Source organism: Coturnix japonica, chromosome 4 (genome assembly GCF_054131305.1).
Source record: "Coturnix japonica strain WE chromosome 4, WE-NBRP24, whole genome shotgun sequence".
NCBI classification, from domain to species: domain Eukaryota; kingdom Metazoa; phylum Chordata; class Aves; order Galliformes; family Phasianidae; genus Coturnix; species Coturnix japonica.
In genome coordinates, this window is record NC_140666.1 from 18,885,977 (window position 1) to 18,903,614 (window position 17,638).

The following is a 17,638-nucleotide window of genomic DNA, read 5'->3' on the forward strand; positions in this document are numbered from 1 at the left end:
TCAGCTTTTAGCCTTTTCAAAGGAAATCTCTTCTTGTCTCATCAAACACCCTATCAGCTTAAAGGACAAATAAACAAGAGCACCTGCCCGAAGCGCAAAGTATTCTTTTGCCATCATCCTATGAGGTTCTGTCCTCACCTGTCTCTCCTGACACCTGCTTTCTTCTTCCAGCACAGAGTTTCTGCAAGACCAATGTCATGCATTCAGAGGTAAAGTTTGATATGCAAGCAACACTTCAGCCATGAGTGGCTTTGCTTTGCAAGCAACCCAGGCATTTCCTAGAGATCACAGTAATTGGGCTGCATCCTTACTTGGCTCTGAAGGTGTTTACACATCACTTTCCACCCAGGCCATGCCCTGTTCAGAGGGTGATGTGAATACAAACTGAAAGGAGGCACCTTCTTCCCTGTGGTGCTTTGCATAGTACTTCATTAAGTGTTCAGGATCTTCCTTTTTAATCAGTTCTGTCCCATCTGTATATAGCATCCCATGTCTCTGCCTTTTCAATAATAGCCTCGTCAGGGACAGTGCAGACAGACTGTGCTTCTATAAACCAGAGTCTGGCTGATGTCATGTCTCGACTCAAGGACTTTCCTTGATCCTTTGGGTAATGATTGTTAATCAGATGCTACAAAACATACACGTCCAGGTCACACGCCCCTGAAGCTCACAGTGACAGATTTCTATGTACTGGGTTACATTCCCATGAACAAAGGAGCAGGTACAATGAAAATCAGCACCTGTCTTGGGGGTTTCACATAAGGAGAGAACATTCTGAAGGACAGCAGTCTGGGTTTGTTGGTGTGTATAAAAGCCTGCTTTTCCTGGTCAGCAGAGTTACTCAAAAGCAAGATGGCTTGCATTCAAACATGCTCAGAGCATTCTGTGCCAGCAAACCAGTTAATTTTCATGGCATTGGGTGGTCTGCAGCTGGGGATCTGGAACTTACCAGAACTACAGCTGCCTATTTTGGAATCTGTAACTCTGTGGATCATCCTCACCATTTTTGCCAGTTTTTATGTGAAGGAAGCTCAGACAGGGAACTGCACTACAGGAAAGATATCTCAAAGTTTAGGTCTCTTTTTGTGCAGCTGGGACTGAGCATTTTGTCCCTGCTTGCACATGCATGGGAGCAGACATGAGCAGAGGTGTGTGGGAGCTGGCAGGCAGAGATCTCAGGAGGCAGCACTTGGTGTTGAAAGCCCTGTCCAGTTCCATCTGCAGAGACTGCAAAGGTGAGCAAACCATGATCGGGGAGTTTGCAATCGACAGCATAGCGTGTACAGCATACCTTGTTTGAAGGCACCTGACAAGAGCACAGGACATGGTGATGTTTTTTAACAGCGAGGTTGTATTATAAAAAGAATGCTGTCTCAACTGAGATTCCCAGGGCAGAGGCAAAAGACATTCAGACAAGGACGGCACTGCAGAAGTGAAACAGATGGGAAGTTCAGTGTGTCACCTTGAAAACACAGATCATTGGAGCTCTGTTCTTGTTGTCCTTGAGAGCTCCCCCAGTCACTCCAGCATTATGGCCAGAGAGCTTTCTGGCATGTGATTTGGAGAGGAGGATCTTGCAAACATAGTGGAATTTATATTCTCCTTCTTTTGCTCTTTGCGTTGGGAAGGCAAAACTGAGTCTCCCTTTACTCTGAGGTCTGCACAGTTCTGTTGCACTGGAGGTTTATTCCTTCCTTTCCATCACATCCTGCATTCAGGAGCAGCACCAGAACAGGGAAGTGGGGGCATTCAAAGCAAAGTGGTCATTACAGTGGGTCAGTGACAGGACTAGGGGAATCCTGGCACTGCCCAACCTCTGGCATGCATCAGCCTATGCTGTTAGTAAAAGTACACTCTGCTGCCTTTTAACAGTGCTTACACATCATTCTAGAAGGATGTTTCTGCTCACAGTCTCAGTGGACAAGAACTTCTGCATCAGATTTGAAGGTTATTCTGAAATAAGGTTATTTTATTTAGCTATCAAAGCATGGAGAGCTTCTCCAGACCTTTTGTGTGTTCCCCACAACGTGAAGCTGACTGCAGGGAGCAGCTCAGGTGTTGTCAGATCTGTTTGCAGGCAGGGAGGGATGCGTGGGATGCTGTGGAGAGGGAAATGCTCGCCTGCACAAGGCTGTGTGGGTGAGGAGTTGCTCAGTGCGGCTAGATCTGAAGAAGCTTCCTAGCGTGAGCTGCACCCACCAAGCCTTGAAAGAAATATGCCCCATTCCTGGGTCTCCTCCAATATCTCCTGAGATATTACTGAGTTATGCAGCATCTCAAAGGGTGTGCCTGAAATAGTTGCTTTATTTAGCCCTATGGTGAAGTGAAAGCGTGGACCCATCGAATTCATGTCAGCCCACCTGAAATGCTAGCCATGCTTCCCAGGCTAGCAGCTTGCTTTGTTGTGCTGCACAAGGGATGTGCTTGGAGATGCAGAGAGAACTAGGTGCCACAAATAGAGAAAAATATCAGAGCAATAAAAGCTGGAATGAATCTAGCCGGGGTTTTAATCCCTCATCCCCTTTCTTCAGCTTGTGGCTTTGCTTTTCTCTTTGGCATCTGACAGAAACATGAGCTCTAAATAAAACAGGGGGAGAATCTCATAGATGAATACAGAGAGACAGGTGCCAATACAGGTGTCAATTTGCAAATTACACAGCACGGGGATCTTTTGGCAGCGCACAACTGAGTTTATCTGGTGCACAAGGTAACCTGAAAATGCAGAATGTGGGGTTTTGGGTTGTGTTGTGCTAACTCTGTGAGTTTAAGCTGCTAGTCTGAAACTGGGCAGCCCTAACCTTTATTAGACAGTGTGTGATTCACAAGGTGGAACTTAATCTCAATTAGAGCTCCTGGGGTCAAATCCAACTGGAAATGCTGGCTGATCCCTTATGTGTGCACAGAGGTGAGGGAGGCACAGGAAGGAGCTAACTGGGTTGCCTGCTGAGGGTGCCCCAATAACCAGCAGGTAACCAGTGCTGATGCTGCAGGGTGTTCCTTGGCTTTAGATAAATGCACGTGATGCTGTGTAAGTGTTCCAGTGTATTTCAGTGTTTGCTCTACTGATATATTACTGTATTATTTTATGACTGAAGTTTGGTGTAAGATTACATTCACGCCAAAGCGTGTGTGCTACTCCACATGTGATCCAAATGGCGCAGCCCAACTCTTAGAGTGATACCTCTTTTTTCTCTGGTTCCTTCTGTTGAAAATCCTAAAAAGCCCATGCTGTTACAGAGAAGTTAACAACCTCCATGTGCCACAGAGCAGATGGTACCGTAATGTTGGAGGCGTTTTTTACAATAACCTTTTTTTCACATGGGGAAATTGAGGTGTAGAGAAGTTTCCTTCTGATGCTTGAGAATGAATCAGTGGCGAAGAGAAAACGCACGGGTGCAGGAGTTCAAGAAACAGCACTTCCTTATGTTTTAGGGGCTGAGCTCATCCTGCTGCCAGGTCCCTTGGAGAGCAGGTTGTTTTCTGGGAGTCCAGCTCCACAGAATGGATCTCACTGAAACATGGTGGTGTGAGTCTTCTGAGGTAGGACCCATGGAAAGAAAAAAGTGTCATTCCACACTGTTTTTGTTGCCCACTGCTGGTGCTTTGGGCAGCTTTGTAGCCAGACATGTAAGTGATGGTCTCCTGATGAGAAGTGAAGCACAAGGGCAGAAGGTCCTTGTGGAGCCGCAGATCATTCCCTTCACAAATACTTCCTTGGAGGAAGGAAGAATGTGAAAAGCACGATATCAAAAGGATCAGAGGGCTGGCCATCCAGAAAAGGCAGTGAATTATTCATAGCAGTAGCCAGAATTATTGGTGAGATGCCCAAATGCCAGATTTATATATTTTCATATAAATCTTACCTCCAATAATTCTGAATGAAAATACATCTGTAAATACCAATGTTTCCCAATGGGCTCCCCATCTAAAGGCAAGGGATCTGCATCAGCTAGTGAGCAATTCTTCATGAATAAGAGCCACTGAAATTAGATCAAACTACAAGACAATGACAATAACAGCTCTGATTTTTCAGAGCAGCTGAATTACTTGTGTTCTACACTTGCTGCAGAGGCTGTCAGTGGCACAAGAGGAGCTCTTTAATGCTGATCCTTTCTGAAAGCCTGGGCTTGACAGCAAGTGCTAAACCCCTGGGATCTCTGACCCTCAGCTCTACTGAAACTTTAGCATTGGCTGTCCTAGACCTGAATAATGAACTTTGCAGCATGGCCTCTGACCCGAGCAGCCAACCCTATGTTGAGAACTCCCAGTGTTTTCTAGTTAAGTGGTAGAACTGATGGGTGGCATCTAACCTGGATATATCATTGCATTTTTTTTGTTGTTGTTGTCTTCTCCTACATCTATTCCTGAGGAGGAGCACTGTAAGCTTGTAGTGACTCAAACAGAGCTTTCAGAAGTTTGAGGTGAACATTAAATGTTATTATGGTCCCAGCAGCTGGCACGGAAAAGAAAATGGTCCCAAGGTGATCTCTATCTCACTGTTTGGCAGTATAAGCGAAGTATCACCTCATACCCTACTTCCCAGCAGTATCCATTGTGATCCAGAGCATTCAGATGCTGGAGGGGTCTTTCCCTACCACCTGTATTCAGGCAGTGGGCACACCTGTGCACCTGGCTTTGAGAACTGCTGTTGTCCGAGCTTTGTGACTCTGAAAGGGAACACTGTGCCTCCTCGTGTCTGTTTTGAATCATCTGTGGAGGCAATGCCATCACTTTTAACTTGCTTTAGCTTAACGTGCAGCATCTGTTTCTATTTAGAGCTATTTTAGGACCTCATTTTCATTACCTTGGCTCATCCCCTTGTCTAACAAGGGTGAAGGATCAGCCTAGAGAGTGAATTGGCCACCTGATGGCAAATGCTCTTTTTTCATCATCTCATTCCTATGCAAGGGACATTTTGGTACCAATCATTCATTACCAGTTGGCTGACAGCAGAGCAAGGGTGAGGAAAATGAAGCGGAGAGCTGAGTGCTACCCTGCTCTGCCTCCTCCAGGCAGGACACCATGTCCGAGGGAGTGACCTAGGAGCACCACATTTATTTTAATGGCATGGTATGAGAAGTGAGATCTGAACCAGCAGGGAGGGCAGCAGAGGGAAGGACATGCCATAGTTATAAAAATTACACTGAGATAAATCAATAGAGGGAGGAGGAGAGATGGCAAAGTCAGACTTTGTTCCTTTGCCCACAGGAGAAGGAAACAATACTTCCATGGTCATGGTTGTTTAACACTGAAATTGGAGCAAAGACCAAGTCAAAGAGGAGCTGTCAGGAGCAGGTGACAGCCATCAGTATGGACTGGTGGACCTGGATTCAGGCTGGGGGCCTTGTTCAGACAACCACTGAGTGCTAGACATGTTCCTGCATGGCACTAATTAGCACCTTTTCCGTCAGACTGAAAAAAAGGGTAAGGAGCAAATTGATTCACAGCAGCAACGGCAAGCAGCAGAATGCTGGGCTAATGATATGAACGAGTGCCAGTCCAATCAAAAGAGGAGTTACCTCCCAGAAGTGCTAGTTACCAGTTAGCTGGATACTCTGTCTCTCACTAAAACTGAAAGTTCTCATTATGCTGGAAACCCTGTTTTCTGTCAACAAAACACTCAAACACATGTTGAACTAATTGCACCAAAAAAAAGAGATGGATCCATAGCAGCTCTTCCCAAGCTTCCTTTTCTAATCCTCAGCAAAATGTATCTACCTGGGAACCCTTAGTGTCTCAGTTATTCATATAAATGATTTACACTCTGAGTTCTGTATTTCACGGGGTTAATGCACAACACCACTATGGTTACATGTACAGATTAGGTGTATAGAGCACTGCTGGGCTTTGTCTTGATAAACAACAGAAAGAGCTGTCTGTTTGCATTCTCTGGTTAGCTGGCAAGTGGCTTTCCTTGCCTGTACTTGAAATGTGTACCTGAACTTAAGACTGGATTTAGTCGGTGTCTGCACAGTGTTTGGCCCTTCCTAAGTGTGGTGTGGATGTCCTGACCCTAAGCCAGAAATGAACTAGGAAAGTTGTCAGTGGATACAGACGTTGGCTTCCAAACTCCAGAGGTAAATGTTTGGACCGTGACTCCAAATCAGTGGGCTCCAGACCAAGGGACATGGCTCTGCTTTTCCTGAATCCATCTCAGAAAGGTGTATTCTTCTTTCTCTTTCACAGGAATACACCATTGATATCTTCTTCGCTCAGACATGGTACGACCGGCGTCTTCGTTTCAACAGCACCTTAAAGGCCCTCACACTGAACACTAATATGGTGAGCCGCATCTGGATCCCAGATACCTTTTTTAGGAACTCCAAGAGGGCTGATTCCCACTGGATAACCACTCCGAATCAGCTCCTCCGCATTTGGAATGATGGAAAAGTGCTCTACACACTCAGGTATGTGCAGAAGGCACTATAGGTGGCTGCTGAGCTGAGGAAGCGAGATAGCCAAAGTAGCATTTTCCAGCTGTAGAAGGACAGAGTAGTGGAGAAGGTTCACAGTGCTGATGTTTTCAGACATGCAATACTGGTTGCAGAACGAGCCTCCTCTTGGTAAGAAAAGAGCTCACCCCAAAATGTTAAACTATTTTTCTGTATCGTACTGAGACAGAAGTCAGAAGCATAAATGGTTTCCAACATGAAAACTGTGTTAATTTTTGTGTTGGTCAGCCCAGTCATTTTGATTTGATAATAAACATCTGTGCTTTTCCCCCATAAATTCCCACTCTCAGAAATGAATCTGAAAAGCTCACTAAACAAAAAGGCTTGTTGAATGTGAAAATTAGATGTTTTTCCTCACTTTGAAAATATCCAAACATATGCTTTGTTTTGCTGCTGTTTTGAAATGTTCCTGCAACCAGCCAGATCTTCAACAAATTAGTGTCTCTCTTTTAAGGAAGCGAGAATCCCTCTGTCACATTATGGTGTTGAAATCAAACTACCTTCACTAGAACAAAAACATCAGCCTTGCCCTCTCTCCCTTTCTCTCTCAGGCTGACGATCGAGGCGGAATGTCTGCTCCAGCTGCAGAATTTCCCCATGGACACTCACTCCTGCCCTTTGGTTTTTTCTAGTTGTGAGTATCCATATTTTAAAAATAGTTTTAGAAGGCATCTGGAGAAACTTCAGCACAGTAAAACTATTTTATAAAGGAGACCCTCTTCCATTTTATCTGCATTTTCACCCAATTTCTGTGTTACTCTTCGAAGGCCATTACTGCTCATTCCCTAGAGCATCCTCCCAATCTTGGTCTAGCAGAGGTATTCAGATACAGCACCTCTGAGTTTCTTCTTCATCTGGGTGGACAGTTGGAGGTGTTTATTTCACTGACCTGGTCATTCTGATCTCCTGGACAAGATATTCTGCCTTGCAACTTCATTCTCTTCCTACTCTCCAAGGGGACAGAGTAAGGGAGACTCCAGCTTTGGGTACTTTCTGTACCCATGTATCTCCATTGGTAATTTTGTCTTCCTGCACTGAGAGATTCCTGTCCTCATGAGTTGGTTGGGAACCTGATTTAGTTGCTGTACTCCTGTTTTGGACTCTCCCGCTTCCCCTGCCACAGAGGAGATGCAACTCACATGGCTCTGAGTTGTTTCAGAAGGAAGCAACAAGCTGAGGAGATACCACTGCCTCATCTCTTGCCATCCCTCATTCTTTGCTAATTAACTGTACATGCCATGTGTTCTTGATAATTAGAAACACGCTGTGATTTAGCTGCCAAGCTTTGCTCCTTTCCTCCTCTGAGGAGCTTTATTGTAGGTGTCAAGGTCTCTTCTTCACAGTAGGCTTGTTTCTTTGCCAAGAAAGCCAAAACCAGGAGAAGCCATGCTCCAGCCTGCAGGAGCTAGACCTCCTTCTCAATGGAAGGCACAACCCTTCTTCTCCATACAAAGATCTGCTCCCAGGACGTGTTTCTTCCCACGTTGGCAGCTTTGTATTCTTGGTGTACTGATATCTGGGAAGGAAGAGTAACCATAAGAACTGGTGAAGGCCACGTGCTGCCAAGGGATGCTGAAACCCTTAAAGGCTTCATACTGGGGGAGTCCTGCTACACCAACTCACGTCTAACTCTCACCACTGCAGTACTCGGAAAGGCTGCATTTCTAGCATTGCTTTCCCCCCCCCCCCCCCCAGGACTGAAAGTGGTCAACAAAAGGAGATGCAGTCCCTGCACCCACTGAATGCAGGGACACCTAAAGTGATCTAATCAAGGGCATCAGAAATATCTACCTGAAAACTTCATGTTTTCAGAGGACCTAGACTACAGTGCAAGTACTTCTGTAAACCAAGGTGATGTGTGAGAGGGAGGCACACCATGTACTCTCTTGCTGATGTCTTTCCCTTTTCCCCAGATGGCTACCCACGAGAAGAGATTGTCTATCGATGGAGACGCTATTCCATTGAGGTCTCTGACCAGCGCACCTGGAGGCTCTACCAATTTGACTTCACAGGGCTGAGGAACACCTCGGAAGTTCTCAGGACTGGAGCAGGTAAGGCAAAGGGAGACAGCCCACAGAAACACCAGTACATCAGAGACCTTCTGAGACACAAAGGGGCCACCAAACAATTCTGTGGGTGGAAGGGGAGGTCACAACAGTACAGTTAGAGGAAAATTAAGAAAGGAAAGTTGGACCTTTACTAAAAGGGGCAGTAGTAATGAAGTTGAAAGGTGCAGCGAAGCCAAAGCAGTGTAGGCCAGAACACAGACACTTTGGAACTGTAGGGTGATAATGCTGATGTGAATGAAGCTATCCCTAGTCAAAGAGTTATGAGGAAGAAGAGACAGAGTTCGGATTCCTTCTTGACAGAGTATGTGAATGCTATGTAGATTCCTGGGTGATTAACATCAGAACACAGACAGAGAAATCAGAATTTGCAGATCTCAATTCTGTCTTGGTCTTTCCTTCTGTAAAGTAGTATGTGGCTGAACACCTGAACTATGATTTAAGAGCCAGAAGAAATGCTGCATGTGTGAAGGAACAAAGAAATGGAGGCCCTTCAGCTCCTCACATCCCGCTTCCTTTCCACAGACAACCAAGGAAAGCCTCTTTGGATTGCTGACTATGCAGTCAAATGTGCATGGGTCAATATTTTTCAGTCCCCTGAAGCAGCAAGTTCAAGCAGTGATCTCCCACCCTAGAGAGAGCTACTAATGCCAGTCCTGTCAGACAGCCTCTAATTTGGATAGAAAAGCAGCACAAACCAGGATGAGGAGTGATGCAGTAAAAGTGTCTTGAATGCACCAGTTTGCCATTTGTAATTCTTTTTCTTGGTAATTGCTTGCAGGCTCCATCTTAACCCCAGAGTTATTGGGTTGCTTTCTTTCAGTCTTCATTATAAGCCTCTGAAAAAGAGGAAGAACTTCAGCTCTGAGTTGCCAAATGAATAATTAGGATGTCTACCACCACGTACCTTTTCCAGGGGTAGAACCAGAATCTAAGAACTGATTGAAGGACACCTCTTTTGTCGCAGCTCAGGTAGTTAGTTGACAAGACAGGCCATGTAGCCTTGTTATAGCTAAAAAGCTTTCTTTAGAAAAGAAACCATTGAAGCAATCAGCTGAAGATTAATACTCTCCTGAGTTTCTTCCCTAAAACTTTCCCTGACAGAGTGCTGTTCAGTGTGCATGGCCAGCCAGCTGGCCAGTTAGGCAAACGCAAAATCAGCTGTTAAACTGGTCATGAAGCCAGAAAATCAGACAGCCACAGAGCCAGCCTGCCAGGGAGGTAGCCACAGAACCCACTAGCTGCTAAAACAGCAAGCCAGCACAATGCCAGAAAGCCTACCTCAACCAGGCACATTGCTATCTGTGAAGCTAGGGAGCTGAACAGTCACAATGTCAGGCACAAGAACAGCCAGATGGGCACTTAAAACAACAGAAACACTCCGAATTCTGAAGCTTTCTGCATCTGAGTAAGCTACATGTTGTGATTCCAGCGTCTCTTTCACTTCTTTTTTTCTAGGGGAGTACATGGTGATGACAGTTTCTTTTGACTTAAGCAGACGTATGGGTTATTTTGCCATTCAGACTTATATTCCCTGCATCCTGACTGTTGTTCTGTCGTGGGTTTCCTTCTGGATCAAGAGAGACTCTACACCAGCCAGGACATCTCTGGGTAAGAGAAGGGCTGTTTCATACATGATGCTTGTTGACCACTGCTGCAACATTAGCAGACTGGAACTGCTGGAATATGAAAGTTCCTAAAGCATTTAGGCATTATTAAGCTTAGTGACGTCCACCCCTTTCTGTTTATAGCACCATTCTCAAGCTCAGCTGAATTTCTACCTATCTGTGCTTGCCTGGACATCTGAACTAATTTAAGATGGCAAAAGACTCATTTCTTGATCTCAGTTTTGAACATGGCCTTCTCAAGTGGATAGTGTGGTATTCTTATGCTCCAAAAGGGAGAGGAAAGGGATGTACTGAGGCACTGCAGTGCTGACTGAAGATCTCTGTCCACATGCACCACATGCATGCCTTCTACATCTCCTCATCACTTCTAAGGGGCTCATAGTAGGTCCAGTCACATGAAGGTTGTAGGGTAATGAGCAAAGTTGCTTGGCCATATAAATAGAATCCCAAACTGTCAGGAGCTGGAAGTTCAGTAGGTACAGACTTTGTCAATTACGCTGTAGTGGGAGCTCAAAGAATGGCAACAATTTACCTATTGTTTAGATCCACTCCACAATCTGCAGTGGCTCTTTGAGGCAGGATAAAGCTCATGTTGATTGAATCCTGCTCTGATAGGAGCTAAAGAGAGCTTTACAAATCTTTAATGCACTTCAGCTGCATCTGCATTTTGCAGAAAGCTCAGCTTCCCAGTGCTGTCCCTCCAGCCAGCCCAGCTGACTTTCCCTTTAATTGAAGGTATCATTCCCAGCCCTGCCTATAGAGACAGGCTCCCACAGGAGGCAAACCTTTGCTGTAGGAAAGGATCTCAGCACATAAAGAGTAATGTGTTCTTCTTACATATGATCCCCACTACATTTCAAGCCCATCGGCCTCCATGAAAATTATGTAAACTGGACCAGTTCAATTGGCATTTCAAATGTCATATCACAATTGCTAATGCAAATGAGGTAGGGAAATATGAAAATCTCATGTCATGCTCCCACCCAGAGCCACTGGGCTGAGCACCTGTGTGACAGGTGGATTTAGATGAGCGCTAGAGAAAGAGAAGCAGGTGAAATTGCCGCAGCTTTCTCCACATCCTAAAAGCAATGGCTGAGAGCGCAATACCAACTCTTGGAGCTGATCGTATATTGGTTCCTAATGCCTGATCTCTGAAAACAGGTTTGTGAGCATTAATGCTACTTAGAAATCCATTCCAAGCCTCATTTGAGCCACAAGAGATTCATTACTATCTCCCATCCAGTTGATGAGCCATTGGGCCAATTCCATCCCGAGGACAAATACTCAAAGGGAGAACAATTCATCCACTGCCTGCCCAAAGATGCCTAGCAGTTATTTCCTAACATCCAAGCCATTGCACTCTAAACACAACCTTAAATGGAGTTCAAGTTCTGTGCTCCTTTACCAGTATATGCTGATGGCCTGTGCAATGTTCTGGTTTCAGACAGCTCTTTTTCCATGGTGCGTTGTTAGAGGTTACTGCAGGACCAGCGTCTGGCTAAACAGAGCAAAAAAGGGACCAGATGTCTAAAGAGGGGAAATTGAGGTGTTTGAGGGACTGAGAGCATGCTGGAGACAGAAGTGCTTTTCTTCATTAGCTGAACTAGCTCTTTTTCCTCTTAGGTATCACCACTGTGCTGACAATGACCACGCTGAGTACCATCTCCCGCAAGCACCTCCCCCGTGTTTCCTATATCACAGCCATGGACCTCTTTGTGTCTGTGTGCTTCATCTTCGTCTTTGCAGCTCTCATGGAGTATGCTACACTCAACTACCTGGTGGGAAACAAGAAGCCACTGGAGCACAGCAGCAGGAAAGCCAGACTGGTAGGTTGAAGCAGCCAGCCAGCAGAGCTGTATATGGTTAGAACTCCAAGCCCTTCAGGAATCTCTCTCCTGAGCCTGTACTGGAAACTGCTGAAATTGTTTAGTGCCTGACATGTACTTTGCTCATAAAGTCCTCAAACCAATCTGTGAGCTGGGTCAGAATGCTTGAAATTCAGACGCAACCAGAAAAATCCCTCGAAACTCCCATAAAACAAGGAGGTCTCTGTCAGGGCCAGGAACCCTGTACTTAATTGCTGGAGAGCTTGTCAGTATAGTTTACATGACTAAACATAAATGTCCACTTTAAGATAGAGCAATCCACACCCAGGCTCTTCAGTCTTTACTGATTTAATCTTTAAGGATTACATAAGTATCTCAGGTCACAGAGATGCAGAGACCTACTGTCTTTTGTGGTCTGTCATCAGAAAATCTGCTGAGTGTGGAGACAGCAAACCCAGAGATGCCATAATCCTCTTGCTATCAGCCTAGGCTTAGTGCAGATACATCTGACACATCAGATGAAGCAGGTCCCTGAGCCGACACACAACTGAAAACAAAAAGACAGATCTCTACCTTCCCACTCTCCTTTCCCAGCACAGGTGGAGAGAGCTCCTCCGTGAGGTTGGTGATATGCCTCCTCTTCTGTGCCATGAGATTAAGAATTGCAAACAGGCTTCACCCCGCTATCCTCCAGCAGATGAACAGCAACCAGAAGATGTACCTGGACTGTGTGCTCTGCCCTCAGAGACAGCAGAGCTCAGGGGAATGAGGGAAGGGGCTTGTACAGCTGGAAAGCAAACACCCTACTTGCTGACCGTGTCAGAGTTGGGGAATCATAGCAAGTAGATTTTTGCTGCCTAAATCTGTGCCCTAGGATGCCAGGGAGGAAACTCACAGTCATGCAGGTAACTGCCAAGTCTCCTCAGAATGCCAATTAGATGCAGAGAAGGGAGGTGAACAGTCATGTCCCTCCACTGAACTGCACCTATATTAGGAACTGACCAACTGACAGTTGGATAATTTTTGTTGTATAAAACATGTTTTCTTGCATTTTCTTTACCAGTAATCCACTTACCCTTCCTCATTACAGCCACCTGCTGGTGCACAGGTGATGCCGTCCTTTACTGCTATCAACATCAACATCAACAACATCATGCACTGGCCCCCAGAGATAGAGGAGGATGAAGATGATGAACCTGGCTCTCCGTGCCTGGAAGGAAAGGAATGTGAGAGGTTCTTCTGCTGCATTGAGGACTGTCAGACAGGGATGTGGCGGGAGGGGAGGGTCCGCATTCATATCTCCCGCCTGGACTCCTACTCCCGTGTCTTTTTCCCCACTGCCTTCCTGCTCTTCAATATTGTCTACTGGATTGCCTATCTCTATCTCTAGCCATTCTTCATCCTCAGTTGGAATGGACTGGAGGCCAAAAAGATGAACTTTTCAAGAAGCATAGAGAGAACAGTGTCTCTTCAGTTTAGTTGATTGTCGCTCTGAACATTCCAACCTTCTTCCTACTCTCTCATCTCTTCTAAGAAGAACCAGACAGCTTTTTTTCTTCTTTTTTTTAATCTTCAAACCTATCTTTTTAGAGAATCTTCCCTTCCCCCGAACCCCATCTCCAGCACCACCAGCATTTGGCTCCTTGTAAGATTGCCCAAACAATTCCTATTCCCATCTAAAACATTAGGGATTTTGTCAAGAACAAAAACCTTGATGCTTCATTTCTCCATGCATACCTTCCCCAAAATTCCATGCGAAGTGATTGCAAATGGAGTATTCTGTGTAGTTACTAAGTCTGCAAAGAAAATAAAATGTATTTTACAACTTCTGTACCACCTACACCAGAATAGACTTTGTGGAGTGCTGAGGGCTTGGAAAGGTCAGAAAGAAAGAATGGTAAAAGAAGGTGATGATAGTACAGGTTTCCCACAGTAGCTGTACTTGATTGGAATGTTCTGAACCTGTCCAAAAAAAAACTGAGAGAGGCACAGACAAGGATGGATTAGCCACAAGCCTCTACCAGCTCCTTATAGGATATCTGCGGAGCATTCCTAATGCATCACTTCGCTTGTTGTACCAAGTGGCATCCAAGAAACTCACCCAGAGAGGCATTTATCTTCAGGTGGCAGTGAAAAGTGCCTCACAAGTTTTGGAAGGCTCACCTGCTTTACTGGAGCAGGCTTTTCAGGGCTTGTGTTGGCAATCAATTTATGACCAAGGCTTTGAGCAGTAAACACAGCTTACATTGAGCATAGCCAAAACAGGTAGAAAAGTCCTTGTGGTTTGAAGACTAGAAGCAGTCCCATGAATCCATAGAGCAGTAGACGTCTTTGGCTTCTCTCGTGTGATCGGGGCGCTATTCTATCATACGTGGTAGCAAGGTAGTGCTCTCATTTACAAGGACACTTGTTGAAACCATCAGATCTGTGCATGGTAGTAGATGCTAACTTGAAAAATGGGTATTAGAGAAAGGAATGCTATCAGCTATATGTGCTGCACTTACTGGTAGTGGAGGGAGCGAGTTCCTGCAGCTCAGACGTTTCCTTTTTTTTTTCTCTCTCTCTCTCTTTTTTTTTTTTTTTCTTAATTTAATATTTGAATTAAAAAACAGGCTTCATTAAAACTGAATGAATCCTTCCACTTGTCACCAACCCCTTTCCTTCCCAAAATGAAGAAAGGGAGCAAGTGCTCCTTGTCAGCTCTCCATCAGATCAGGCACAGAGATGGCTGCTGTGCAGGACCCTGTCCACTGCAGTGGGATTCTTCAACAGCCCTAAAGAAAAGGTCTAGAGAAATGCAAAATATAGTCTAAAGTAGAAAGAAACTACATAATGCAGAAAGGCAAATTCAAGTCCATTGTCTGTACCGTGTAAATCAGCTGCATCCCCATTTATCCTAGATGCTGAGGTGGACCACAGCATGACTGTGAAAGGCAGTGTGCCATTAATATTTGCTTACTCTGTAAATCACAAACAAAACCAATCTTTTTAAGAACACCGTGTATTAGACAAATTGCTACTTAAAAGGCTCATCATGAGAAAAAAAAAAGCTGGCACGAATGCAGAGGAAAGTTAGGAATGGTTGGCTCTTCGGACAGCTAATGGGCAGGAGGTTTTATATATTCTTAGAGAGCAATTTGATCTGGTTTAAAGATGGATTTCGACACTGTTAAATCTGATCTGAATAATGAAGTGTCACATTCAATTCATTCATAAATACAGCTTTACCTTGGTTCCAGAGGAACAGCTAGAGTGCCTAATTAAGTATACAATAGTACAACACTCAGCTAAGTATAACCTAATGGGGTCAGACCAGCATAGCTCTGGGAAGGGGAAATTGTGCCTGTCTAACCTGTTACTGTTCTTTTAAAATACCAAGTAAGAGATAAAGGTTACCCAGAAGCATAATTTGCTTAGCTACTCCGACAGCTTCTGAAAGGATGGAAAGAAATTATGGCGGGTGGTTCTAACTAAGGAAATTGATTTAGCAAAAGAATTATTAAGGAGGTTCTAATTAGAGGAAATTAACTGAGGAGAGGGGAAAAAGAATTGTTAAGGAGGCTCTAATTAGAGGAAATTAATGTTTTAGAGAGAGACACACAGAGAGGGAGAAGTCTAAGAAAAGAATCAAAACAACTTCCAGACAAGGAGGGCTGCTGGGTGACAGTGCCAGCTCCCAGCCAAGCAGGTTGATGTTCTTCTCCTGATAGCAAAGTACTATTAGATGTAGCAATAGAAAAAGCTCCTATGACTCAACTGTACTCAGACAGGGAGCTGAATTAGATAGGGACCTGTGATCTCAACAGGAAAGAGCATCCTAGATTAAAATTGGCTCACGTGACAGCATCTGAGTGAAGCATGTCTCCAGATGTCAGAAGACAGCTGCTAGTGTGTGGGACGGGATGCCCTGGTGGCAAGCCAGGGCCCATGCCAAGTATGATCATTAACAGAATGGTAACATAAAAGATATGCTGGCAATGCTGACTATGGTGAACACAGGCAGCAGCACCTGGAAGGGGAGCATCCAAGACAGGACTACTGGACAAGAAAATTTATCATACTTGCCCAAAAGAGTCCAAATATCTCAAACTCATTGGAGCTTCAGAGCACTTGGGAGCCTTATAGGATGCAGATGGTCATCATGGACACCAGAGTAAAGGTTTCAGCCTTGAGAGCAGCAGCATGATGAAATTAGACCTTTAACAGAATAAGTAACTCAGGAGAAAAGCACAGCATACAAGTGACCTAAGAGGATGATAGGGACTTGGGCAAAATAGACTTGAATGATTGTATCATTTCACACACACATATAAATAAATAAATAAGACAAAGCCAACACCTCGGTTATTTAACCAGTGATGGAGGATTTGATGGAGGAAAATAGCCCGTGTGGGCTGGAGCACAAGGAAACTGATTACTTAGGCTGGGTAAGGAGGAGGGAGGGGGCTTTTTGGCATAGGGAAATCTATGCCCATCACAAGTAGTTCAATAAATAAAGGCATGAACAAATTCAAGTATGTTTTTAGGTAAGCTTCAACAGTTTCTCAAAAAAGGAAAGCCAAGAAAAAACATATATATATATATATATATAATTACTTTGCAAAGCTTCCATTTCCTAAAAACAGGTGCAAAGAATATGGGGCACAGAGACCTTCAGCAGCCTGAATTTGTGGCCCTATTTGAGCAGGCATGCGAAGTCAAGCCCCACTGCTCCCTTCCCAAAACTGCTTCAACCACCTGCCTTTCCCTGCATTCTGTAGTTTCTGCCATCAAGCTGGAGTGCCTTTTTCGTATTGCAGCATCTTTCAGCCTGGGACAGCTGTTGCCTTTTCACCAGTCTGACTAGCTCGCTCCAGGGTACACAGCCCAAGAACATCTGGCTAATGATGGGGACTGAAAATGATGATCTCAGCATTATCTATGATGTTTTTTGTTTAGAAGATGAAACAAGTCAGAAAACAACAACAACAAAAAAAAAAACGTTGATTTCTCATTTCTCTGTCTCCAATTCCTTCTTTCCCTCCAAACTATACCAGATAAGGGACCATTTTTAGACTGTAAGCTCTTCAGGGCAGGGACTCTCTTATTGTGTATTTGTACAGAGCCTAGTACACTAGGATTTGATCATTCATTGAGGTTTTGGGATGCTACTTATTATAGATAATAAACAACAGAATGGACTCTCTGTCTCCAATGACACCGTCTGTCTACACCATGTAAGATATCCCATTTGGGCTTCATGAACCAGCCAAGGGGACACATATCACTGCAGACACGTATTCAGCCACAACATAAACAGAGGCTGAAGGAGGGGCCCTGCCTCCAAGAGGACGCAACCCATATATGCCACATCTCATGCTATTATATTACTCCCTCTCTCCCTTTAATTTTTCTCTAGGGCCATGTTTTCTGTGTTTCTTCCTGCCCCACACCGGTCCTGGGGTTTTCCCAATATATCAGGGTGCATTTTGCCATCCCCAGGATCATTTCGCCCACGCATGGAGCAGGGCTGCAGCAGGGCCTTCTCATCGTCATGGAAACCATTAGGCCGCGGAGCTGCTGCCAGTGCTCAAACTATAAAATCATTGTGCTTCTAATGTGCTTTTTTATTCTTCTTCTTTTTTTTTTTTCCCCTACCTTTTCATTGCTAACAGGAGGTGTTGTTA

At 44.7% G+C, this 17,638-nt stretch overlaps 1 protein-coding gene across 2 annotated transcripts in view; it reads left to right on the forward strand.

Moving 5' to 3' along the window:
- Nucleotides 1–17,153, forward strand: part of LOC107312875 (gamma-aminobutyric acid receptor subunit gamma-4) — a 40,131-nt gene extending 22,978 nt beyond the window's left edge. For both annotated transcript variants that reach the window (XM_085544665.1, XM_015860693.3), the window contains exons 4-9: nt 6,187–6,407; nt 7,004–7,086; nt 8,366–8,503; nt 9,977–10,129; nt 11,770–11,972; nt 13,063–17,153. In XM_085544665.1, coding sequence (XP_085400791.1) covers nt 6,187–6,407; nt 7,004–7,086; nt 8,366–8,503; nt 9,977–10,129; nt 11,770–11,972; nt 13,063–13,362 — 1,098 coding nt within the window. In that variant the 3' untranslated portion in view covers nt 13,363–17,153. The remainder of the gene's footprint in view (nt 1–6,186; nt 6,408–7,003; nt 7,087–8,365; nt 8,504–9,976; nt 10,130–11,769; nt 11,973–13,062) is intronic.
- The last annotated feature ends 485 nt before the right edge of the window (nt 17,154–17,638 follow it).